The sequence below is a fragment of the Paroedura picta genome, chromosome 3 (assembly GCF_049243985.1).
Source record: "Paroedura picta isolate Pp20150507F chromosome 3, Ppicta_v3.0, whole genome shotgun sequence".
NCBI classification, from domain to species: domain Eukaryota; kingdom Metazoa; phylum Chordata; class Lepidosauria; order Squamata; family Gekkonidae; genus Paroedura; species Paroedura picta.
Genome location: NC_135371.1, coordinates 41,684,684 through 41,710,287, shown reverse-complemented (window position 1 = coordinate 41,710,287; position 25,604 = coordinate 41,684,684). Strand labels below are relative to the sequence as shown.

At 44.8% G+C, this 25,604-nt stretch overlaps 1 protein-coding gene across 3 annotated transcripts in view; it reads left to right on the top strand.

The window, feature by feature from the left end:
• Positions 1 to 9,089: 9,089 nt before the first annotated feature.
• The window catches only part of MGLL (monoglyceride lipase), a 99,876-nt gene continuing 83,361 nt past the window's right edge, over positions 9,090 to 25,604 (top strand). The window contains exons 1-2 of one of the 3 annotated variants that reach the window (XM_077325403.1): positions 9,090 to 9,272; positions 10,863 to 11,001. In XM_077325403.1, the coding sequence (XP_077181518.1) occupies positions 10,877 to 11,001 (125 nt within the window). In that variant the 5' untranslated portion in view covers positions 9,090 to 9,272; positions 10,863 to 10,876. Of the gene's footprint in view, positions 9,273 to 9,554; positions 9,896 to 9,940; positions 10,226 to 10,862; positions 11,002 to 25,604 lie in introns of those variants that run through there. The other 2 variants (XM_077325404.1, XM_077325402.1) reach the window with 2 other exon arrangements.

Here is a 25,604-nt window from a genome sequence, read left to right as displayed (position 1 = left end):
TTGAGAAGACTCTCTGTGTGATCGAAGAAGCTTTCTAGAGGATGAAAGCGCATGAGGAGGGGCATGATTAGCAGTTTCCTCTCTTCATCATGTAAGGGGCAGTGGATTAAAATGTGGGCAATTGTCTCTATTGTGTCTACCAAGCAGAGGCAATGCCTTGACTGTATAGAGATTCAGGAGTACTGCCAAGGGGAGGGCATTAAATCTTGCCCTTGAGAATGCCAATCTATATTTTGGATTTGAGATCTTACTGAGACATGCTGCTGAAGTCAAAGCCACTCCAGTTTTCAAGTTCTTGTAGGAAAAGGGTAAAGATGCAAACTTGTTTTGTTCTTCAATGTCCATTAAGAGAAGCACTATGGGCCTGCTGGAACTAATGCAGTTTCACAGGAGACAGAGCTCTTCCACTAGGTTTTTGGTTGAGGCCAGGTTAAGGGAAGAACTTGGGTCCCTCCTCTGTTACTCTCCTACAATGTTCATCTATATCTGCCTGGGTTGTCAGTTATCCATTGGCAGTTGGGGGGAAGGTTAAGGGAATTGAATGGCTATTAATCGCTGCTTTATAAGACTTTTCACTTTAATAAACCCAACCTCTAGGAGCTGTTCAGGATCTAACCCAATAGTTTATCTAAAACTCCAAGAGACCATTGTGGGTAGAGAGTGGAAGCCGGCAAGGCGGGGATTATGCCAGACGGTTTTAGGTGAACTCTTAACCAGTAGTATAACGTGTGTGTCCACTGTATGGTATTTATCAAACATAAGCCAGCTTCTTGTTTTAGAATTGTTTTAGAATTGTTATGAATCCCTCTGGGAGTATTAAATAGTGAACTTAAAAATGTTGATGTTTTCATGCAATCAAAACATTAAGAGAAGGAGCCTTTTATCTATTGTAGTTGCCAATTTTGCCCAGTCTTTCATGAACAACTGAATCAAAGGCTGCCTTCAAATCCACAAAGGCAGCATTTAATGTGCCCTTAGATTGTCAGACATATTATTGTATTCAGCAGTCCTGAACAAGACAGTAATCTATGGTACAGCACCCATATGCAAATCCCTGAAATTCCAGGATCCATCCAATTATAAAATTTAATGCACAGGTACTTAGTGTAAAGTTTACGAATGATATGTATAAGACTAATAGGCCTGAAGTTATTCAGACCCAATCTGTTATTTTTCTTAAAAATCGGTATTAGTACATTAATGCTGGATACAAACTGAGAAAATACCATTTGCAACACTTCATAGTTCATGGTGTGCCTGGTCTGTGAACCAAAAACTGTCATAAACGTTTAATGAACTGGTTTAGTTTGTGAGATTTATGATAAAATGGCCTCCCAGGCCGATCAGAGACACTAAACTCACAGGGGATCTCTGCTTGACTCACTATCCGTTCTCCAAGTTTGGTGGGGATTGGATTTATGAGGTCTGAGTTACAGCACTCCAAAGAAGGTGTCCCCCATTTCTCCATTCTGACCAGGTGCTGATATCAGGATGCAGTGACTTTCACAATTCTTTCAAATAAAAAAAGCTGAGGGAGAAGACAAGATGCAAAGTCTTTCCAGTCTAATGTTCAGGATTCCAGTGATCAGGAAAACAAAATAGTCCAGTCCAAAAGGTCAGGGTTTTCAGGATTCAGGAAAGATGTCAGCATATAGCTTACTTTGTGTCCATATCCCACAGTGCCCCTCAAGAGCTTTTTATAGTTAAATGTGAGCTGTTTAGACTCAATCCTGCAATGACTCATCATTGCTCTCAGAAGCTAGCTGATATCTAGCCGTGATATCAGCTTCTTCTTTTAGCCTTCAGCTGTAGGCCTGTGTCTTCATTTCTGTAATGGTGCAGAGGCTCCCAGAGTGCTAGAAACAGGAAGCTGGCTTTCATCTGCTAGATCAGAACTGGAGGGTTGGAGGTAACTCTGTACAAACTCTTGGCTGTAAGTTTTGTCATGCTTGAGCCTCCTATTGTTTGTTGGCTTCTGCTGTCCCTAGTCTAGCTATGCTGGCACCTTCCTCTGAGGAGTCCTCAACATTGCTGGGTCTTGGCTGACCCATGACACATTGTTTCCAATGGAGGAAAGCTTTAAAAGCAAGGGCAATAGAAGCTTAGCAGAACAAAATCAGTCCCAGGGAATCTCTGCAATAGAAACTGAAAGTGTGTTATTCTTATAAGAACTAGTGGCACTATGACACTGCAAACTCAAGAGGAGTAAGGTCAAGCCAGGGAATCTCTGAAGGGGCCATTTTTGCAAACCTAGTAGAACCTGTGCAATTTATACAATGCCCAGCAGTACCAGTAAAATCAAAGAGCATCTGGCAGGATCCAGTGCCATTGTGGCAATGCCAGCTCAACTGGATTCATGATCTCCCATTCATGGAGACTGTTGGTATCAAATTAGGTATCATTACTGTCATTCTGTGCACTCTTGTCTGTGAACTTTACTCATTATGAATTAACATTTTTATGCCAATAAAGGTTTTCTGAATCTGAATATGGATTGATGTGAATAAAAGAACCATGATCCAAGCAAGTGAACCATGATCCAAGCAAACCAGCATAAACCTCCACAAACATGGAAAGTTCATACCAGCTTACCTGCCACAAACTTCAGTTCATAAACCACAAACTGGCCAAAATTTATCACAAACATTTTGTGAGCCAGTTCATGTCCAACAGACATGGTTGACTTGGGCAGCTGGTTTTTGTCTTATCCCTGCACCATTGTGATCCCTTATTCCTCAGTTATGTAATTTTCTCAGGTGATCTTTTAACATCTTGTCCGGGCAGGAGGGGAGGGGTTGGAGAAGAGCCCTGACCACCCGCCGACTCCAAGGCCAGAGACGGCCTCCCAGACCGCAGAACCGAGTCCGTGGGGGAAAGCACAGGTGCTCGCTGGGCAGCTCCAGGGGACGACGAGAAGATGGCCTTACCTGTCTGGCTGAAAGACCCTGAAGACGCCGGAGAGGGACAGAACCAGGAAGAGGGCGGGGCGAGAGGCTTTAAGGCAGGGGGAACCAGGGAGGGATAAAAGGGAAAGAGGAAGAAGAAAAGGGGCTGCTGTTCGGGTGTATAGGAGGAGAAATGGAGAAACGGTGACGCTTGTATGGTAGAGGACGAGTAAACACACTGCAGCAAAACGCTGGGGAGTCGACTTGTTTGTTGGGGAACACAGCGGGCTGCGTGGTGACGAGACGGCGGAGAAGGGCAAGGGGGCAATAAGGCCCACCAGAGAGCGGACACATCTAAACCCAGGATGAATGGCCAACTGCTTCTTGTTTATTTCTTCAACACTTCTGTCCAAGAACAAAATATGTGTCTGCAAAATATACAGAGGCCAAAGCATTCCTTGCACACTCAGGATGGAAAACAGGCATAGCCAACGAAATATTAATCTGGCATGTTTTTGCTGAATTCGCATAGTGGGTGGAGTATTTATAACATTTCAAAAATTCTGACGTTACATCCATTGGCAACATAGAGATGGATTCCACCCTGCTGACCATTACTGTCCATACTGCGTGAGAGAAATGAGAAGATTCCTCCCTTCTGTGGCATAACGCCAATTTCCCCTTTGGGGTCAGTTCCTTTTAAAAGCAGGCTTTGGGGCTGTAGTAGGAGGGAAGAAGGCAGAGAAGTTGTGGTCTGCTGACAGAAATCCACAGGCATTTTCAGCAGGGTCCAAGCCACAGAAAACATTTTTTTTAATATGTGTTCCTGATTCAGATCAAACATGTATCTAGTCAGGCACTCCTTTGTCATTGGTGAACTACCGTTTCACTTTCTATATTTCAATAGCAATGTAGTTTACAGTGCAGTTTTGAACAGAGATACTTATGCATGTAGCATTCATTATTCTGGAATCTAGATGCCTCTGTGCCAGTTCAAAACACTGCCAGTTGTTTAGACACAGTGGAATGAGCAGGGTTATAGGGGGACAAGTTATCTTTCAGAAAGCTGTCTGCTTTTGCAGAGTGCCTGCCTGCACTTCCAGCTTACCGCACAGCTGCTGAACTAGGAAGTTGTTGTCTTCATTTCTCTCTAATAGGCTGCCTGAGAAATGGTCATTTTCCACGCAGACTTTTAAAGCGGTGGTTCTTTTCTGAATGGATTTCCAAGCTCCCAGCAAAGGGTATTGAGCAAAAGGAATGAAAATTGGCTCATTTCCAGATCAGGAGTTTTGGAACCATTTTTATTCTTTGTTTGAAACCTCCTTGGGCATGAGTCCTAGTTTTTAAGATACTATTTGCTTCAATTCTTAAGGTGCAAAAGGTTATTGGACATTGATGGGCACCTGAAAGTAAAATTATAGGGTTGCTTTATAGTGGTGGAACAGAAAAGGACTGAATAAGCTTTCTTCCAGGACCGGTTTTACAGAACACTTAAATAACACAATTAACCTCCAGTACTGCCAGTTATAACGAAGTAGTACATAGCACAATGGTACATGTTTTCATTTTTTTTACTGATGTGTTCCTTAATCTCATAAGAGGCATCAAGGGATCTTCATAAGTACCCCACAGAGAGATATTAATTCCCAAGTGGTTGCCACTGTTAGTCTATACTAGCAAAATAACACACTAACACAGAAGTCCTGTGACACCTTGAAGACTAACAGAATTTATTCCAGTATAAGTTGTTTTGAGTCATCTCACTTTGTCAAAGGCATAGAACGGAGGCTGAAATTAATTTTATTTGGTCTTTAAGCTGCAACTGGATTCTTGTCTGATTTAATTCTGGCCTTTGACCAGCCATACTTCACTAGACAAAATGTGTGTGTGGTGGTTGAGGGAATTATGCACTCCACCCAGAGTTCCCTGGAGGAAGGGTAGGAAAAACTGGATACACAAATATCAGAATGCCTCAAAGGATGTCAGCCCCAGCAGCTGAGTCATCAAAAAATTCCAAAGAATCTAGCCAAAGACTGGTTTGATAATACTGAGGATGTTAATGTGAGGTGTGTGTGGGGGGTGTTTATCTCTAATGGAGAGTTCTCCGAATAGGAGGTGCTCCAATACTATTCTGCTCACAATATCAGTGATAAGGATGAAGCAGGAAAAGACTGCATTGGCACTGTCTTTAGGCAGAGAGCCTTAGTCATATCAGAAGAAAAGCAACACATTTGTAGATTGGTAATTGGCGGCATGCACAGAGGGCTGGCGGCCGGCGGAGAGGGCGGCAGCTGGGCAATCGCAAGGGTCATGGCGCATCCTTGCCATGCAGCGAGCAGCCAGGGAGCATGGTGCTGGCGGCGAGGGCCGCTGGGAGGGCCTGGTTCACCGGTGGGCAGCCAGAGGGCAGCACAGCTCCGCAGGCAGGAAGTCCTCTGTAGAGGTGGAGGCTCCGTGGCATGCAGGCGCTGGGCTGCGGGGTGCCGCCGCCGAAAAGGCAGTGTGTGGAGCAGGTGGCTCCATGGCAGCTGGGCGGAGGGCTGTGGGGCGGCGCTGCCAGGCATAGCTCTTGGGAGCGGGTGCCTCGCCCTGCAGCCAGGAAGGAGGCGAGTCGGCAGAGCCCTCGCCGGCCAGGAGCTTTGTGGCGGTGAGGCTTGGCAAGTGGTCCCACGCGGCTGGGGGAGGCTGGCGCTCTAGGGGCTGTCCCAATCTGGAGGTGCCCAGCTTTGCTGAGCACATCCAGATTGGCCCACTGGGGAGGCGGGCGTTCTAGGGGCCGTCCCAATCTGGAGGCAGCCAGGTTTGATGGGCGCATCTAGATTGGCTCGCTGCTTGTGGATTCCGAGACCCAGACAGCAGACCGTAGACCCGGACAGAGCCGCACAGATGGTTCTTTCAACTTTATTTAAGAGCCAATGGTTAACATACCGCCGCTCTCAAAGGTCTCGCAGCGGTTTACAAGATTCATAAATACAATAAAATTCCGTAAAAACCCATTAAAACACAATATCACGATGGCGGATAATAAATATATAACCCACTCCCCTCCCCTGATTCAGCAAAGTTCTATTACTCTCTATCTAGGAATGAGGGACTTAGTTGGTTTCAACTAGACATCCACAGCTGACAGCGCCAGGAGCCATTTTGGCATATGCCTGGCGGAAGAGCTCGATCTTGCAGGCCCTGTGGAAAGTTGACAAATCCTGCAGGGCCCATAGCTCTTCCGGGAGCTCATTCCACCAGGTTGGGGCCAGCGTTTTGCCCTTCGGGCTTTAGTTTGTGTGAATGATATCTCATCTGTTAGCTATTTATCCGTTCTACGGTGGGACCACCCACACTGCTGTGACTTGAACTCCGTTTGCTTTGGTGTATTTTGAAAATGTGGGCATACATTTTGCATGGGGGTGATTCTGTTTAAAACCTACAGATGTTTTGTGGTATTGGATGGTGATCATTGGCTTTCTGGATTACAGGAAGTCTTTTGTAAAGTCAACATTTCAGAAAATTCTGTCTGAAGTGCTGTCTGGGGATTAGGAACATCAGGCATGTTCTCCGGAAATGTTCGACATTTCCATTCTGCTGAATGGACAGGAGAGAAAGTTAACATTTCTTACCTCAGGTGTGTTAGCTCTTGAACTGTTTGGGCTTTGGGGTAGTAGTAGCTCAGCTGACATAGTGGTGAGAGATTACTGAAATGGTAACAGTAGCTGTGAAACTACAATGGAATCACAACCAAGGCTTCCTTTGAGAAGGCAACATGCAGTGATTATTTTTTAAGAGCACAGTATTTTTGCTTCCCACTGCTTTTAATAGGAAAACTCTAATTACAGTTGAAGGATTTACAAGAATGTCACTTCAGCTTCTTAGGCATTAGCTTTTTGATACTATAAAGAATGTTTTCATTCAGTTTGCACGTAGCATAGCTGGCCCAAAATGGTTTAATTACAATTATCTGACTACAAAGTAAGAAATACATTCATTGCCTAATCTAGAGTACTTATTTAATTAACTGTCACAAATTATTAATTTATTGTTTACTGGGCATGTCCAATGAACATTATAATGTATAGGTCCAATTAGCAGGAATATATTTTACAAGGAGCTGTGCACAATGAGGGGCTAAATTTCTCAAATAAAGGATACTCATTGTGCTGTATGAAGACATCACTTTGTGAAACAAGGAACAATTCTTTCAAAGAACATCCAGATGTTAGTTAAAGCAGAGGCAAAGCAACAGTTTTAAAGGGATATCTCTAACCCAGACAATGACTGTATGAAGGAAAACAACATTTGCGTCCAATAGCACCTTCAAGACTCAAATTTTGTTGTGCTACTTTAGACCAACACAGCTACCCACTTGAATCTGTGTGAAGGAAAAGTGGTCATAGAGGATGCCCAAGTGAGATCAGGGGTATCCAGTTCAAATTCCCACTGGGCCAGTCACACTTGCTCAGCCTGACCAACCTCCTAAGAGTTGTGAGTATAACTTGGAGGAGGGGACAACACTATATGATGTCCAGAGCTCTTTGGGGAAATGGTTGGAAAATATAGTAATAATAAATAGTAAGCAGCCTTATATTTAACATCAGACTTTTGATCCCCAATGCACAGCCCAGGCTGTTTTGAATGACAGCAGACTTTTACATGCAGAGCACATCCCCAGTTCCTGTGCTACAGTCTCCACTATGATCTTATAGTTATTGTTTTATGGATCACAAGACGAAGGGGATACAGGGCTGAGGCAAGATTTGATCTGCCAGTTCCAAACTTCCACTCTTAAGAGAGCAAATTCTAAGCAGGTCAAGCCCAAAAACCCATTCACATCTATTCACTGGGATTTACTCCCCGCTTTCATAGGATCGCATCATTAGTCCCTGCATAGTGCTGGCCGCCCCTCCCAGGACCCATATTGTTGGAACGTAAAATAAAATGGCTACTATAAACAGTGGTGTTGCGGCCCAGATTACCATATCTGCCGGCGTATAAGACGACTGGACGTATAAGACGACCCCCCAACATTTCCACTCAAAATACAGTACTATGGGCAGCTATGTCTATCCCAACTGAAGTGCACCCGGCGTATAAGATGACCCCCCCACTTGGAGGCATGTTTTTCAGGGGGGAAAAGTAGTCTTATACGCCAGTGGTCCCCAACCTGCGGGCCGCGGCCCGATGCCGGGCCGCGAAGGCCATGGTGCCGGGCCGCGGCTCCATCTCCCCGCCCCCCACCGCAGTAAAAAACTTCCCAGGCCGCAAGCTTGCGGCCCGGAAAGCTGCTTACTGCGGGAGGGCGGGGAGAGGGAATCAGGGCCGGCCGCGCCCATGCGGGCACAGCCCGACGCGTGGGCGCGGCACGATGCGTGGGCGCGACCTGCCGGCGCAGCCCGTGAGTGCGGCCCAATGCGCGGGCGTGGCCCGTGGGCACGGCTGATGCGTGGGCGTGGCCCGTGCTGGCCGCGCCCTGATGCCCTGCCGGTCCCCAACCTCAGAAAGCTTGGGGACCACTGTTATACGCCAGCAAATATTGTAATAGGAATGCTAACAATTACGGTTCTCAAAAAAGTCTAGCCATGGGGGGGCAGGGAGAATAACCATCTCGTTCGTCCGTTCTGACAAAACAAGAAGGAAAAGGGTCTTGTGGCACTTTCAAAGGCTTAACAGATTTACGATAGCATAAGCTTACCTAGTTCCAGAAACTTTACTACACCGTCGTAAATCTGATCATCTCAGTGGTGCCGCAAGGCTCTTTATATTTCATAATAATATAGTACGGATATACGGTTGGGGCCCAAGAGGTCCCCACAAGTTCAAACCCTCTTAATTGCATCTTTAAAGCATCCCCGTCCCCCCCCCCCTTCAAACCCCTGGGACAATATCTGAAATACAAAACAATGTACTGTTGAGTGGGGCTCCTTCCCCTTCTGTCGAGTGCCGGCTCCACATGTGAGCTACCTGGGAGAAAGGCAGGGCTGTGAGATTCATGTCCATGGGGCAATGTGTGCAGCATAGACGCCGGAGGGCTCTGGCCTTGCTGGTCTGTGGGGGAGGCGTGATATTCTGCCAAGGAGAGGAGCAGCTCGTGTCCCATTGAGCCGCCATTGCCAGGTTGATCACTTGGGGCTCAGGGAGATCCCGGGCACAGCGCGGAAAGCCATCTGCCCTCCAGCGCACAAGATCCTGCTTGGCCACAAGCGGGCTCTGCAGGGCGCGGGGGAAGGACGCCAGCTGCCTCCGCGGCCGCCCCTCCCAGCGCCATCGACTCGCCTTTTATTTCCTCCGCCGCAGCATAAGGCTCGGGCACTTTTGTATCACGCTTGTTTGTGAGTGAGTAGAGCGAGCGGCTTCGCGCAGCAACAGCATTGCAAGCGCAGCGCGTCTCGGCACCTGGTAACTACGCTGCCTCTCCCTCCCCCATTCCGCAGGCCGCGGGCTTCCCACTGAGTGTGGATCGCGCTCCCTTCTCTAGGGGTCGCGGCGCCATGTGAGTCTTGTTGCTCGCCTGGGGCTGCGCCGCCAGGATAACCTTGCCTGCCCTTTCAGGACAAGCACGTTTCAAGCGGCGGGGGGGGGGGGTGCAATTTTATTCTTAAAAAAAAAAAAAAAAAGCGTCTCGGTTGCCAGGGCTGGATTTCCAAGGCCAGAGCAGGTCTCTTTGAGGAGTGGGTGGCGGAGCCCTCAGGTGTTCTCCTGCGCGAGGGATCGCAGGGACGGTGCCCTCCCGCCACTTCGCCTGGACTGTGGCAGGAAGGAAAGTTTGCCGGCCTCCCCGCAGCCCGTCCCGTGCAGGAACTTTCCCCGCGGACGGGCCGCCGCCGCCGCCGCCTGGGCGCAAGGTGCCTTTGCTGTTGCTTTGCCCGGGCGGGCGGGCGCGCGCGTGCAGTCCCCGGAGCCGGCCGCTGCTCTTCCCACTCTTCGTCGCGCCTCTTCTCCCTCCCCGCTTGCCTTCCACCGGCGCACACACGCGATTTGTTTAAGGGGAGGAGTGAGAAAATTAACCAGAAGTGGTAAATGTAAGCACGCTTTCCTTTTCGGCAGAGAAGATTACAAAGAGGAGCGGTTGGGGGGGGGGGAGGAAGAGCAAGAGCGAGAACGCATCGCAGGCAGCCCAGCCCCTGAAGAGCACAAGAGCTTGCGAGGAGGGGTGGGAAGGCGCGCTGCTGCTGGCCGCGGCTTGAGCGAGAGCTGCCTTTTGCCACCGCGAGGGATCGAGCTGGACAGGAGCGGGGCGCTGGGGGTTCCTGCGGCTCGGCGGCGACATGCACAGAGCCCTTTCTGATTGCATTTGACTTGCAATGCCGGCTTCTCTTTGGAATGCAAAAGCGTGCACAGGATGAAATCAGGTTTGTTATGACATTCTCTTCTCTGTGGCTGCCCACCCCCCCGCCGCGCCTCTCCATTCCCCCAGATGTCAGAAAGGATCATAGCAACAAGGCAGTGTCAGTCACCTCATCACAGTGTCTTCTTGTGCCGTTCACTGGAGATTTTTGTTTTGAAAAGGGAGATGATGAATCTTTTATGCAGCTGGTTTCTTGTATCCATTCAGGAGCTTTACAATTTGCACTTGATTGCAGCTAAAAATCCCCCCCCCCCTTTAGATCCGCTTTCCCCAAACTGATGGAAAATAAACACAGATGGGAGAATGTGTGTGGTGCTGCTGGTGGGGAATATGAGCTGTAATGAGGCAATGGATGGGGTGCCGTTGCCTCCCTACACCCTTTCAGCATTTTCCCCCCCAGGCAAAAATAAAAAATAAATAAAAATGTGAGTCTTCGATCTGCGAAGCAGTTGGAATGAGCCAGATGAGATTCAGCCTAGGTTTGTGCACCTTTGGAAAGTGAAAGGGATTCTTTTGGGCAGTATCTGTTGATTTGCAGATTAGCTTCCCTTCAAGAAAAGCAACTGGGAGATGCTTTGGCAGCATTCTTACCCATCCTCTTTGCTAAAGAGGACTGTATGGTTTCTTTCCCCACTTTGCAGGTCACTCTTCCAGGATGCCAGAGGAAAGTTCCCCAAGGAAGACTCCCCAGAATGTCCCATATCAGGACCTTCCTCATATGGTTAATGCTGATGGGCAATACCTGTTCTGCAAATACTGGAAGCCTGCAGCTACGCCAAGGTGAGCACTGTTGCATGTGGTGCATTCATTGCGAGTGCATACCGAAGACCCCATTTGTTTCGCATGTTTGCTGTTTGTATTACTGTTTGTGGACCGGCATAGCAGACTCTTGCCCCCAAGAAATCTCCCATGCAGAGGCAAGCAGTGTGGTTTGCCTTGAAGTTAGTTTCCTGTTGAAATATTGCACTTGTGTACAATGGTAAACCTCCAAGAACTTGCATGTTTGGATTATTAGGAATTTGTCCATAATGCATTCAGTCTCTTCATTAGAGTAGGCCTTGCGTGGAACAATGCAGCTTACATGTGAAATTTTGAAGAGTTGAACAATTCACCCAGCGAAACAAAAATAAAACTTGAGAAGAAAACGTGTGGATCATGTGTTTTGGCTCCTAACTAGACATTTTAATCGAACACTGCTGGTAAGAGTGATGTGAAGTACTTGGGTTGATGTAGTTCAGTCCTTCCCATTATTTTTTTAAACTTTATAACCCTGTTTTAGGTTGCTGTAAATCCCAGTATAATGACTAGGGTTTCATACGTTGTATATAATTTAAAAGGTAAGGTAAAGATATCCCTCTGTGCAAGCACCGGGTCATGTCTGACCCCTGGGGTGACGCCCTCTAGTGTTTTCATGACAGACTCCATACGGGGTGGTTTGCCAGTGCCTTCCCCAGTCATTACCGTTTACCCCCCAGCAAGCTGGGTACTCATTTTACCGACCTCGGAAGGATGGAAGGCTGAGTCAACCCTGAGCCGGCTGCTGGGATTGAACTCCCAGCCTTATGGGCAAAGATTCAGACTGCATTTCTGCTGCCTTACCACTCTGCGCCACAAGAGGCTCTTGTATATAATTTACCTCTTCCTAATTTTTTAGTTGAACTTAAATCTTTTCCTCTTCAGATGGGCTGTGAATTTTGGAGGGCTGGAACCGAATTCCAAGGATATGTTCACATTATTGCTGAATTACAACATAATTCTTATAATGACTCCATATTTGGCTCATGTGCTTCCATAATTGTGGTTGTATTCTGGGAGGACATACCTTTCATTATGTCATTGCTGTCCTTTTGCTGGCCACTGTATCTATAAGCGTGTGCTGTATATAAATGTTAGCTCTAGCTAAGAACTGTAGCTACATTTGGAAAAGGGTGAGACAATTGTTCTGTTCTTTGTCTTTCCTGCAAGCCAACAGGATAAGCTCTGTTTATTTTTACATTGCCAGGCGAGAAGTCAGTTGAGGAAAATGGCTACCCAAGGAACAGTAGGAAATTCAGCTTTCCTGTCTCGGTGGATTTTGTAGCTGTCTAACTTCAGTGCTTCAGATTCCTTGAGTCTTTTGCTAGATGACTGATTCCAGGCTGAAGATAGGGATGTAAAACTTCCATATGTCAGATCCATGATCTGTCTATCCTAGTAACCTGTCTCCAGCATCCTGGTAGCCTGTCTCTCATAGCCTAGAAGGCTCTCTCTTAACATTATTGTATAGTTCATAGAAAGAGGGAGAGTAGCTAATATAGCCCTGACCTGGATGACCCCAGCTAGCTTAATTTTGTCAAAGAAGCTAAGGAGGGTCAGCCCTGGATGAGAGACCACAAAAGAAGTCCAGGGTTGTTTTACAGAAGCGACAAAACACCGCTGTTCATCTGTCCCCTTGAAAGCCCTATGAAGTCATTGTAAGTTGCTATGACTTCATGACACTTTCCACTACCAGGTGTACCCAAACTTGGATAGCCAGGGCTAACCTGATCTTGTCAGATCTTGGGAAATGGTTAATATTTGGCCCTGAGTACCTGGATGGCAAACCACCAAAGAAGTTCAGAGTTGCTGTACAGAGGCAGGAAATGGCAAACATCTCTGAACATCTCTTACATTGAAAATCCTCTAAAGTGTCTCCGTAAGTCAGCTATGACTTGACAGCACTTTCTCCCCCAGTTAATACAGAGAAAACATGAATCAGTTCAATTTTCAGGCTTTCTATTGGTTTTCTGTGTGCTTCCTAAGCCATGGTTATCTGTGCTGCCTAATGCATACCTGTGAACTTGGGAGTCTGGCTGATAGGCTTAGTGGATTATTGCCCTGTCTCTGGAAGTAAGTTTATGGTATGGTGTCAGTACATGGTGACAATTTATGAGCCATTGAAGTTGCTTGAAGGTCCGCCTAAGTGATTCTTTGAACAAAGCATAGCCTTTGTTGAGGCTCATAAAGTGCTGCCTTCCCATTCATTTCCCAGGTTTTTCATGCAAGCGAACTGCTAGTAAGATTTTTAAATTTCAGTTCCTTACCTGCCTTCAACTTTGACCTAAGTGCAAAACCTTTTAAGAGTCCCCTCAACAGCCTGAAACAGGTTCTGTAGTAATATTGCTGCACCATTTCATAACTGCTGCTTTAGTGGTTTGCAGCGTGTTACATTGTGTGCATTCTGGTGGGTTTATCCTTGCAGAATCAGCAGACAAACCGGACTAGTCACGGTGTTGTCTCTGAATGGTATTGCCTCTAAAACTGCTGTCTTGGCTTGTCCATGTCCACTTGATTCAGGCACCAGCTCCAGCAAACCCAAGGGGATAGCTTCTGACACCGCCTGTAACAATCCTGGCATCAGCATAAAGATTTCCTCTCGTGAACAAATCCAGTATCAAAACAAGCTTCTTCTGTGCAATCAGCCTGTCACGTATTATAATGCTAATTAATCATTAACTGCCCACAGTGTTCTTCAGTGACTTGCAGAACTGTATTCCCCTTTCATGTTTAATTTCTTAGCAAATTAGTGGTGCTCACATGAGTCTTTGATCAGGAAAGAAAGAGCTGCAATGTGTTGTGAAAGTTAGAACTTGGCATTTTTCATTTCCTCCTGGTAACTCGCCTTTTCAGAGTCCTTCACACCAAGCAGTTAATTGAGAGCAAGATTGCCCTAGTTTTGTGACAACAAAGTAAACAGAATCCGTGCTGCTTACTTACAAGTGGCTCTCGAGTGTGTGGACCTGTTTATTTTTAGTCCCCATTGTATTTTGTGTTGTGTGCAAAAAGGAGAGAGATTGTAGACTTCTGAATTATTTGTTGACTGTGTTTGACTTTCCTGAAATGATCCTGAAATACTCAGATAATGGAGAAAACTCATCCCTTGATTTTCCCATGTCATGTTTAGAAGTGTCCTGGCTGGTAGCTGCTCAATTACTTTACACCCTTGTGAATTTAATAGGGTTTCCATCCTGAAAGGGGGACAGCTATATTTTTTGTTAGGTGAAATAAGGGGTTCACACTTACTTTTTCCTCCCCAGAACTACAGGATTGGACTGGAATGACTTTGGTGATTATGTGGGGAGGGGGATATGATTTCCAGGTTTTAGGCATTTTCTCAGATATGGTAACTTCTGAATTTTTTTACACCATTTCCTCATGTGAAAAACAACCACATGAAAGCTTTGCCACATGGGAGTTTTACCAACTCAGTGTCGCTGCTGCCTACCCTGCCTTCCAGCAGAGTTAAATTTTGAAGATGTTCAGATGCATGGCAGAGAGATGGAAGCAGCTTGAAAAACAGGATTTTTCTGAATCCCATTGCCTGCTGCAAGAGAACGAAATGATACATGCTAAATGTGCATCATTTATTCCAATTGTAGGGTTTTGGAATTTGGTATAAGAATGAGGGAGGTCAGGCGAGAGATGCCTGTGGGAGCACAGGATAAAGAGCTGTGGAGAAGGATCCAGCACAGAGGAGCGTACCCCTGATCCTCTGTTAAAGCAGAAACAATATGCACATTTTCTGTACAACCACAAGAACTGGAATCCTTTTTTTTTCCATTCCTGGGTGCTGCTTTTAAGTACATGCATATCCTAGATCTCCAAGTTCTGTGATCATTTTGGCCCCACAAAACAGAGGTAACGTAATAATGCATGGTTTGGTGCCCAGGGAAGAGATAGTAAGAAAGAATAACACAATTGTTGTATTGCAGTTGAAAAAGACTGGTGGAGAAGAGTTGAATCATAGGAAAAAGATTACTTGGGTTGTGGTGAGGAACTATTGAGGTAGCACGTTGATGCTGAGTCAGGGGAAGCAACATTGCTGAATGAGAAAGGATGAGGAAAAAGAACAGGATATTAGGTATGAAATAGGCAAAATGTGGATGACAATTTCTGCTTCATCCAGTTTTTCCACGTGCCTCGGGTGTAATGTGGACTTACCTGTACCTGTTGGATGCCACGCCCTTGACATTCTTCCAGTGCATGTGACACTGACAGATGCCTGCAACACAAGAAGGACCAAACTGCATGCATTACTGAGAGAACTGTGAATGATTTGTTTTAAAATGTAAATAGCAGTAGCAAAATGTGCAGGCTCATATCAATCAGGGCTCCTTTAGGAAGGGGGATAGAGATGTACTCTTGCTAGGCTGCTGTTTGCCCTGTTGAGCAGGGGTGAGTTGGGGCTATAAAGGCACCTGTACAGGAGGTTAACTGGGGTTGAGAAAAACAGTACTGGGAAAGGCTTCCCACAGCTGTTTACTCTGGACAGGGATCTTCTGACATCACATCTGGGTTGACCCTGAGAAATACAGTTCTGATTTGGAGGTGAATATCAGGCAATGGAACACTCTGTAAAATAGACAAGAGTGATGAAACTTTTGATGTTTTCCCTTATTATGATTCCACCCACCCCTGCTATTTAGCAGAGTTTATAGGGTTCAACTCAGACATCCATGTAGAGAAATGCAGGTGCATTTATCTACTCCAGGCTTTCTCACCTAGGGTTTCTTGACGACCCTGGAAGGCTTTCCCGAATGGGTGGGAGTTAATTAATATTTTATATATTTTTAAAATTTATTAAACATTTATCAAGTGATATAACCATATATTTATTTATTTAATTTATTTTTAGACTTGTATGCTGCCGCTCGTGGCGGTTCACATGAAGGATAAAACAATGTACAACAAGGCACATCATAAAACATATCCTAAAACAATCCTCAATAATCCTAAAAACAATCCCCAGCATCATAAAATTGGCAGAATACACAATATACTATCAACCTCTACTCATGCATTGGGCCATTAGGCTGGTACCCATGATAATATTGATCGGCAACGTAGGTTCCTGATGCTGCCTAATACTGTGTACAGGAACAAAGGGAGGGGGGAGGGATAGTATTATATTGATCTCCCCCCACATACCAAATGACCAATGATGGGCCTGGGGTTGGGAGGGTCCCCAGGTGGGCGTGTACACAGCTCTGCTTCCCAACCATATTCTGTATGATCACACCACTTCTGGGGTTTTTCAATGCCTGAAGAATGTTTCAGGGGTTTCTCAATGGTAAAAGAGTTCTAAAGGCTGATCTACTCACATAAGCTGTTGGACTTGTTGAGCTTGATTTATTGTATAAGTTCTTTGAAATGTCGTAAGATATGCTAAAAGGTGTATAATATGGGTGGGGCAATTTAAGCATAGCAATTCACTTTGGAAGGGACAGCATGTGTGTGTTTTCAGGTAAAATTTCTGGTAGCATCTTTATTCTATGTTATTTATAGTTTGTCTTTCTCATTGATCAGTCTTTCTCACTGAGATTCAAGATGGATTACAAATCAATGAAATCAGTAGGATGATATATCCATTATTATTATTATTATTATTATTATTATTATTATTATTATTATTATTATTATTATTATTATTATTATTATTATTATTATGGTACTAGACCAGTAATCAAATTACAAAGTACATAAAAACATCTGGCATTTACAAAGTACGTAAAAGAATCATTGATAATGAAAATAGTATAAAATTTGAAAACATTCCAGCTATAAGAATCAACATTCTAATTTTAAAACTCACAAGCATTATCTCAAGCAATTAAGACTATCTCTACCTAAGTTGCTCTGAATCCACCCAGCTCTTCCTTGTTTTGATCGCTCTCCAAGCAAATCTGGCCACAACAGAAGTTATTTCTGTGCTTTTGTCTGACAACGTGTCTTTGATCTCCTCTGAGTTGGACTTATTCTGTAGGGATGGTATAAGTTCTTTCCTGAATTGATTGTATAACCTACATTGGAGTAATACGTGTTCAGATGTCTTAATGTTCCCATCCTGGCAGATGCATAAACAATCACAGATGGATATTTTTTTGAATAAGCCTTCTCTACAAACGGATGATATATCTAATAAACAATGTGATAGTACTAGGATTGCTGAAATTTGCAACAAAGATGTCATCTGAATAAAGCATGACATATTAAATAATGCATGGTATTATATAAGTAGAAACCCAGTGTATTTCCTTGGGACTATCTGTTACAACATAAAATTGCTTCCTGAACAATTCTATTTTACATAGTATGCTAGGCATGTAAAAACCTGATCTCATAACAGCCATTCCAGAGAGTGGGGATCAATGAAAAAGCACAGACTGCAATGGTTTGGCCATGTCTGCAGAATGAACACCAGCAGACTGCCTCATAAACTCCTCTGGCGAGAATGACCAACTGAATGGAAGATCCAGTGACCGGCACCAAAGAAAACATGGCTTAAACAGATCAAGGAAGACCTTAGAAATCAGCAATTGACTATCCACATGGCTAAAACAACTGCCACCAATTACCAAGAGTGGAAATGTATTATAAACAAGGCAGAAGATCCAGCGGCACCTACAGCAGCGTATTAGCTGAAAGGACAACCTGCTCCACTTATTGCCAGCCAAAGGATAAAAAGTAGTAGAAGAAAGGGGATCAATACAGAGAAGGCATATCTATGGAGAGTTGTTTATGTTGCCCATCTTCAGGGTGGCATCTGCAGAAGACTCAGATGAGTTAAGTTGTTGTGGAGGGGCATGGTTGGAGAAGTGGTCTTGCAGATATAAGAGTACAAGGCCATAAAGGTCTTTCTTTAACTTGAGTTAAGCTTAGGAGCAGCCAATGCAGGGACTGTAGAATGTGTATAAAATGCAGGCTCTGCCCAGCTCCCAATAATAATTGAATGGCACCAATTGAGATCTCTGAGCTGATTTCAAAAGGGAAACCTAGATAGAGCGCAGTACTGTAGTCTAGTCTCAGCGTTACAATGGCCTAGATCCATGTTGCCGGGTCAGGTAAGTCCTGGTAGAGAGCCATCTTCTGTAAACTTGCTTCTCCAACAGTAATGCTGGGTCTAGTATAACTCTCGGCAAGAGTCAGCTGAATCCCATTAAAAGTCGAAAGCGTGACTTTCTTCAGGCTTTGTAGTTACATTACTCTGATTTGTTAGGGCTCAGTTTGTTTGTTGGGTGACATCAGAATATTAATGGCCTCAATTTCCAAAGGGATTTCTCCTAAGGGCTTTGCACAGAGGTTGAATACTATGGGGGGGGGGGTAGAATCATAGAATCATAGAGTTGGAAGGGGCCATGCAGGCCATCTAGTCCAACCCCCTGCTCAACGCAGGATAAGCCCAAAGCATCCTAAAGCATCCAAGAAAAGTGTGTATCCAACTTTTGCTTGAAGACTGCCAGTGATAAGATTTAACCCCATAGTGCTGAAAAGGGTGCAAAGTGGGTGAATTATCCATTGGCTTGCTACTGTTCTCTTAACATAATTGCAACCGTAGCTGCACAGTATGCACTCAAGGCCGTACATCATTGTTTGAAAAGTCAGTTAATCATTAATGCAGGAGCATAATCAGCTTAGAGAACTATACCATGCAACGGAGGGATATCATGCTTGGATAAGGGTCTCTTTCCCCCCAAATAAGAACTGTAAGCTACCTGTTCGTTGTGTGGAGGGAAACATGGTATCAGGTTCAAGAAAATATTAGGAGGTGAATACACTATTCCCATTTCCCTATTTTATGTCTGTCCTTTACTCTTCCATCATTTGTTTTCCAGAGTGCACCAACTAAGTGTATGCTTTCATAAATAGCTGCGCATTTTGTAACCATTTTTGACTATACATAACCATCTGGGTCTTCTGAAATAAAAACATGTTCCTTCTGAAAACAGGGCTCTGTTGGCTTAGCGTGTTCGGTGTCCTAAAATGAAGAATGACAGAGGTGGTTTAAAAATAAAAAAAGCTTTGGAAAGGGATGACTGTGAGGGAGGCCCCTGCTGCAGGTTCCAAAGGTGGGACAGGACCGTGTGTGCTTTAGCTCTGTTCATCAGATACAGTCCCTGTTTTCTAGTACTTTTTCTTGGTCAACTGCTGTCCATGTTTTTTTAGCTCTTTGAGTTGGTTTTATTGTTCAGCATTCAGTTCCTTCAGTATGAACTGTCGAGGGAAAATCTGAATGAAAGGAGGTATAGATATACCTTGCCTCTGGAGCACCTTTAGGTGAATGCATATGCATGATCACTCACAGCCTTGCATTTCACATCCTGAGATTGCTGAGGTACGCTGTGATAACATGTTGAAGAACAAATCAGGGAGTGTTACAAGTGTCTTCATTTTCTCCTATGAAATGTTGGTGCATATGGGATTGTGCTAATAGTTCTTCAAAGACGGTGCTCTCCCCGTATAATTACATCTCGCTTGACTTAAGAAAAGTGACAAAACACAAGTATTCCCACTTCAGATGAGCTAACTACATGACTACCTTTCTTTTACTTGACGATGAGATAGTGTGATTGGAACTGGATTGGTTCTAATGTAAGTGGAAATCTGTGGAGAAGAATACAAGAGGTCTTTTTGTTATCTGTAAATGTTGCAGAACAGTGTTAGGGAAGCCCCGGCATATGTACCAAACGGAGAAATGCCAAAACTGTTTGGTTCTGCACACAGGGCCAGTTTCCCACCTACAGTACTGTGATCTGCTGAGGCATCAGCAGTGCTAACAGGGCTGGCAGTGTGGGAGAAGGCAGTGGGGATGACTTACCTCAGATAGATTGAAATGAGTAGCCGTGTTGGTCTGAAGTAGCACAATAAAACCAGAGTCCAGTAGCACCTTTAAGACCAACAAAGATTTATTCAAGGCGTGAGCTTTTGAGTGCAAGCACCCTTCGTCAGACTATGATCTTCTTGCATGACAGGGAGATTTATTCAAGGCATGAGCTTTCAAGTGCACTCGAAAGCTCATGCCTTAAATAAATCTTTGTTGGTCTTAAAGGGGCTACTTACCTCAGATAGCCTTTGCTGAAACTGGCTAGTTGCCCATTGGACCCAAGATGAGCTTCTGAGATCCTGCCAGTGTTTCTAGGATTTAGCTTGAACCTAATGTGTTTGGCCAAGGGTTTTTCCACACGAGGGTCATTAAGCCACACTGTCACCTGGAATTTTATCTGTGTCTCGTTGCTGAGATGCTTTCTGCTACCACACGGATTTTATCCCCCTGTCTTGCTACCACATGTGGCAGCCGTAGACTGGAAGTCAGGAATTCCCACCGGGGTTTTTTTTCTATTTAGCCTTTCCAACCAGTCAATGTCACATGGTGTCAATGCCCATTCCACTTCCAGCACCATCTTTCTGCACCCCTCCTCGGAATATTAATTTTTTACAAAAACTGTACCAAAATTGCATTGTAACGCAAAACTGCCACAACATGATTTAAAGAGATTGGGGCTTTTGCCACATTTGTTTCACACACAACCCGGACCAGGGGTTTAGATTGTTGATCCCCCAACCCAAAAATGTGGGAGAGAACAGCAAAGAGATGAATATTCTGGAGAGAGGGGCAGTGGCTTAATCACGCACACTAAACCAATTGGCCACCTCACCCTTGCTTGAGAATGACAGATGTGGGAAACAACATTAAAGATATTCACCCCAAGGGGGTTGTTGATGTAATATACTGTATTCAATGTCCGTGTGCAAAACTGTGCATTGGTATTAGTAGTTGTCCGATTAAGATCCGGATCCAGGAACACCAGTCCAGACTCAGACACCGGGTAATGTACGCACGATGTTCACCATGGCAAAAAAGGGGCTGTACATTTTTCTGCGTCCCTTTGTTGTGGGGCAACTGATGGCCAGAATCTCAACAGCCCTGGAATCACCACAAACTGGCATTGATGTCATGATGAAATGGGAACTTGCTATGGGACTAGGCAAGCACTGAGCCATGGCAAATCCCTTGTGCAGAAATGGTCCAAGTGTAGCTCTTCTCCTCCTTCTAGTTGATACCATGTTAACATCTTCACAAGTACACATGAGGGTTTTTTCACCCCAGCACTTTTGCTGAAAAGGTGACCTACCTTTGCTCTATACATAAAGTTGCTATACATCAGCTGGGCTGTATTGTTCAGTAAAGCAGGATTTTAAAAAATAACTATTCCCCCTCCCCCAATGTCGTCCTTTTGCTAAGGCCCTGCTGAAATGAAATTGGTCATGGGACAATAATTTATGTTTGATAGGTTGTGCACATTGAGAAATTGACAACCTCTGAGCTTATTAACACAATCAGATTCTATTTTAGTCTTCTCCCCCATTCCTCATGTAGCATCTATTTATTCATTTCCCCAGTGTTAATGCATTCCTTTGCAGCATGATGTCTGCCTCATTAATTTTCAGTGGGACTCTCTTCTATGAATTTTTCCTACCTCAACTGGGTGGGGGGGGGGATAATTCAGCTTCAAATAAGCAGGTATCTTTTATAGATAGTCCTCTTGGTCTTGTTGCAGTGGATGATTGAGACATCCCTCATTAGTCTTGGTAATTTTTTCCAGAAAGCTCCATAGAAACAACATTGTCTTTGTTTTGCAGTACGAAAACCAGTGAAAGAAGGCAAACAAGATGGTTCATGGATAATTATTATGATTGGATGCTTATTACACTGTTCAGCCTTTGTGTTTTGGATATATGCACCTTTCAGTTAAGACACCAGATAGGCTTCCCTGTTGAATGCTATGTATTTTCTAAATGCAAATTTAGAAAGTTGATCATGACAGTACAGGAGCCAGTTAAATTAACTATACTAAGAAGAATCCACTAAAAGTTTCAGCATTTTGGTTAAAAAGAAAAAAAGATGTCCTGCTTCACTGTCAAGGGTTTAGGATGATGCTCTGAATCTGAATAAGGAACTATAAATGGAGTTCTGGTAAAGAAGATGGAGAAATCCATATCCAGTAGTATTAAAAACCATGTTTTTAGTCCAAATTAATGCTGGGGGAAATGGTGATTGCATTAGCAATTCCTTCCATGGAGAAATGCTAGAAAGAATCTGAGAGGAGCTCAACTTTGCTTGATTGTGTACATAACCCTATTCCCTGATTCTTACTTATAAAAATATTTATCTGTGTTTAATTTTGTCTGTGAACTGCCTCATAAGTCACTACATGTTGAGAATGCAGGTTATAAATACTAAAAATTGTTGTACAATTTAAAAAGTTATAAAAGAATATGGCATAATAGTCTAGTAATTTCCAAATCCTATTTATATATTACAATTTAGAGGAACTGCAAGAAACTTGTGGAGGAGGGGAAATTCCAGTGCTGCCCTGCTTGCTTGCTCACTCAGTGCCACCCCACTGGTGTGTCTGTCGCTCCACCGCTGGTGTCTACTTCAGCAACAACTTGGTGTTAATGACACTCCCAAGTCTCTCAGCCCTCCTATCTTCTTCCAGGCCACTCCTGCAGCATCACTTCAGGGTTGGTGGCAGCTGACAAGGGGAGCCCCATATTCAGTACAGCTGCTGCTCCTGCTCCTCCCCTGGCTTACTGTAGCCCCGTCACTGCCTATCTCGTTAAGGTAGTGGCAGCTACCTTAAATGTCTACCATGTGTGCCCACAAATCCCGGGGGGGGATTTAACCCCCTCCCCAATTGTTACAAAAGTTTACGGAGGTTTTCTTTAACAGATTTGGGGGGGGGTAGGTTTTCCCCAGTCTTTTGTAAGTGTATAGTTCCTAATGCTTTAAACCCCCCCCAAAAAAAAAAAAAAAATTCTCATGAGGAGATGCTGCCTATCTAAAATGCACTTTTGAGGTCTATTTCATAGTCACTGTAGCAGGTTAGAAAACATGGGTAAGGGGCAAGAGTTTTCTTAGCAGTTTTGTTTAAGTACCTTTGGAACCTTCTTTCAGTAGGCAGTAGAAGTGTGGAGTTTCATTGAGCTTACCTAATGCAGAATGAAATCCTACAGATATTAAAGAGATGTGTTTGTGCTCATTTGGGCATGAGAAGCAACCTCAGGAACCTGAGTGAAATCTACAAGCCACAGTCATTTAGCTCCCTCTGTAGTTTTCTAAAAAACAATAAGAGGTCATCACAAATGATTCGTAGGCCACTCCTTGGCCCCACTGTGACTCCAAACATTGTCCCAGTGGTAGTAAAGCCATTGTAGAAATGTGCTGAAATTATTGTTTTTGGTGGTAGACTAATAGAAATATGACTAATGTTCCATTCTGACTAGTTGCAAAAAATAAAACTGAAACAGAGCAAGTTAGATTCTGATGACTCAACAGAAAAATGCAGCTGGCAATAGTTCTATCCAGGTTTTAGAGAAGATCTTTGCAGTAACATTAATGAGAGTGAAACCTGTGGGCATGTAATTAGATTTCGGTGTGGTCATTACATTTTCTTCACTAACTTAAGCTATCGAGCAGCATATTCTGTTGCAAAGACTTCGTCATGCATCTCTGCAAAACGGTCGAGCCCCTGCTATTGCTTCCATGCTGCCAATGAGGCAACTTCCGCAGCACAAAATTCACGCTGTCCATTTGCCTTGGCTTTCATCCATGTTGAAGTGGGGTTGTCCTTTCCTGTAGAGCAGGAGTGGTCAACCTGCGGCCCTCCAGATATCCATGGATTACAATTCCCATGATCCTCTGCCAGCATTCGCTCATAAAACCCAAACTGACAAGTCACCCACTATCTCATTGCCCTCACCCAGGAATGGCCCGCCCAGGGGCTCATGGGAATTGTAGTCCATGGACATCTGGAGGGCTGCAATTCGACTGCCCTTGGTGTAGAGCATCTGTTTTCCGTAAAGAATTCCCAGGTCCAATCCTTGCGATCTCCAACTGAAAAGCTGTAATGGTAGTAGGTCATACTGCCGGAGAGCCACTCCCAATCAGAGCAAACAGTATCAACCCCGATGGACTAATGGCCAGACTCGGTATAAAGCCCTTCAGAGCTTCTAAGGTGAATGACACTTGGGAAATTACAGTTAAGGATCAGCCACTGGAGAATGTGCAGTTTATGTGAACTGTTCTCAAACTAGTCATAGAGGTTCTAGCAGAGTATCAGAGCAACAGGCCCCTTTCAGTCCTTGTGATTTGAGTGTTCCTACCTGACATAGCAGAACAGTGTGCTATGCATAATCCACTCAATACACACAATTGCCGTTTTATGCAAATGGGGCAAAGGGCATATTTCCCAGGTTCAGTATGCATGAATTTGTGCCTGCAATATGCTGTACCCACATTAATGGGAAATGCACTGACTAATGAGGATTGTGTCCCCTGGGACACAAGGTAGAAATCCGAAGATGTGACAATTGAGAATGGCTAGTATGCCAGAGGTGGAAGTCCCCCTCCTCATCTGTTGTTCGCTACTGGAATGTATGGTGGCCGCTAGGGCTCCCACTAAAGCTATTGCTGAAATCCATACAAAGGCTAGTAGGGGTGGGAGGGAGGGTGCTTGCTCATCCTAACCCCTCCTCTCCCCATTTCAGCATCACCGAAAATGTATATGCTGTATGCTTTGAAATCTTTTAAGCATGATGCAGGTACTAGGTATTACTTATTCATATTTTTATTCCCTTCTTCCATGGAATGCAGGATGGCAAATGTAATCCTCCTGTTTTATCTCCACAACAACCCTGTGGGTTAACAATAGGCCATGAGGGCCTCTCTACACATGACAAAGTCCTTGTGTTTGTTGGTGGATGATGCAAGGACTTTGTCCTGAGTAGTGAGGCCCACCGAGAAACTGTGACTGGCCCAAGGCCACTCAGTGAGCATATGTGGCTGAGCAACTGCTTTGGCTGTCTGCCTGCTGTCTTTTCGAGATGGCTTGCAGAGGCGCCCAGCTTGTGCTGCTACTCCTTGCTCTTTAGTCTAAGAGTCTTCTGGTCTGACTGAGGTCCTGGCTTTTTGAGCTGGTGACCGCAGAGCCCATGGAAAGTGCTCTCAAGCGTGGAGAGTGGGTTTGGCTGAAGGGGGTGTGTGTGACAACTCTCCATTCCATCAGCAGCCAGGCTAGCCTGTTGCCCCTGCCTGGGAGCCAGAGGAAATAATCCTCCTCCCTTCACCACATTCTCTGGGCCTCTTTGAAAGCCACGTACTGAACTATGAAGCTCATTTCCCAAACTCTCACAAGAGTCCTTCTCAGAAGAACTTGGGCACCATTTCTGGTTGTCTGTTACCAGGATAAGCAATATGGTGTCTGAACTCTCTTGGGAGAGGAAGTAATCTTGTGAGACAATGAAATCAGAGTCCAGTAGCATCTTTAAGACCAACAAAGATTTATTCAGGGCGTGAGACCAACAATCTTCTTAAAGGTGCTACTGGGCTCTGATTTTATTGTGCTACTTCAGACCAACACGGCTACCCATTTGAATCTAATCTTGTGAGAGTTCAAGAAGCCCTGTCCAGCTGCAGCATTCCTAGAGAAAATGATAAAGTGGGTGGTGGTGGTGGTGGTGGTGGTGGTGGTGGTGGTGGTGAGGCATGTGAGGAGGTGGCGGGTGGCAGCCTGAGGCAGCAAAAC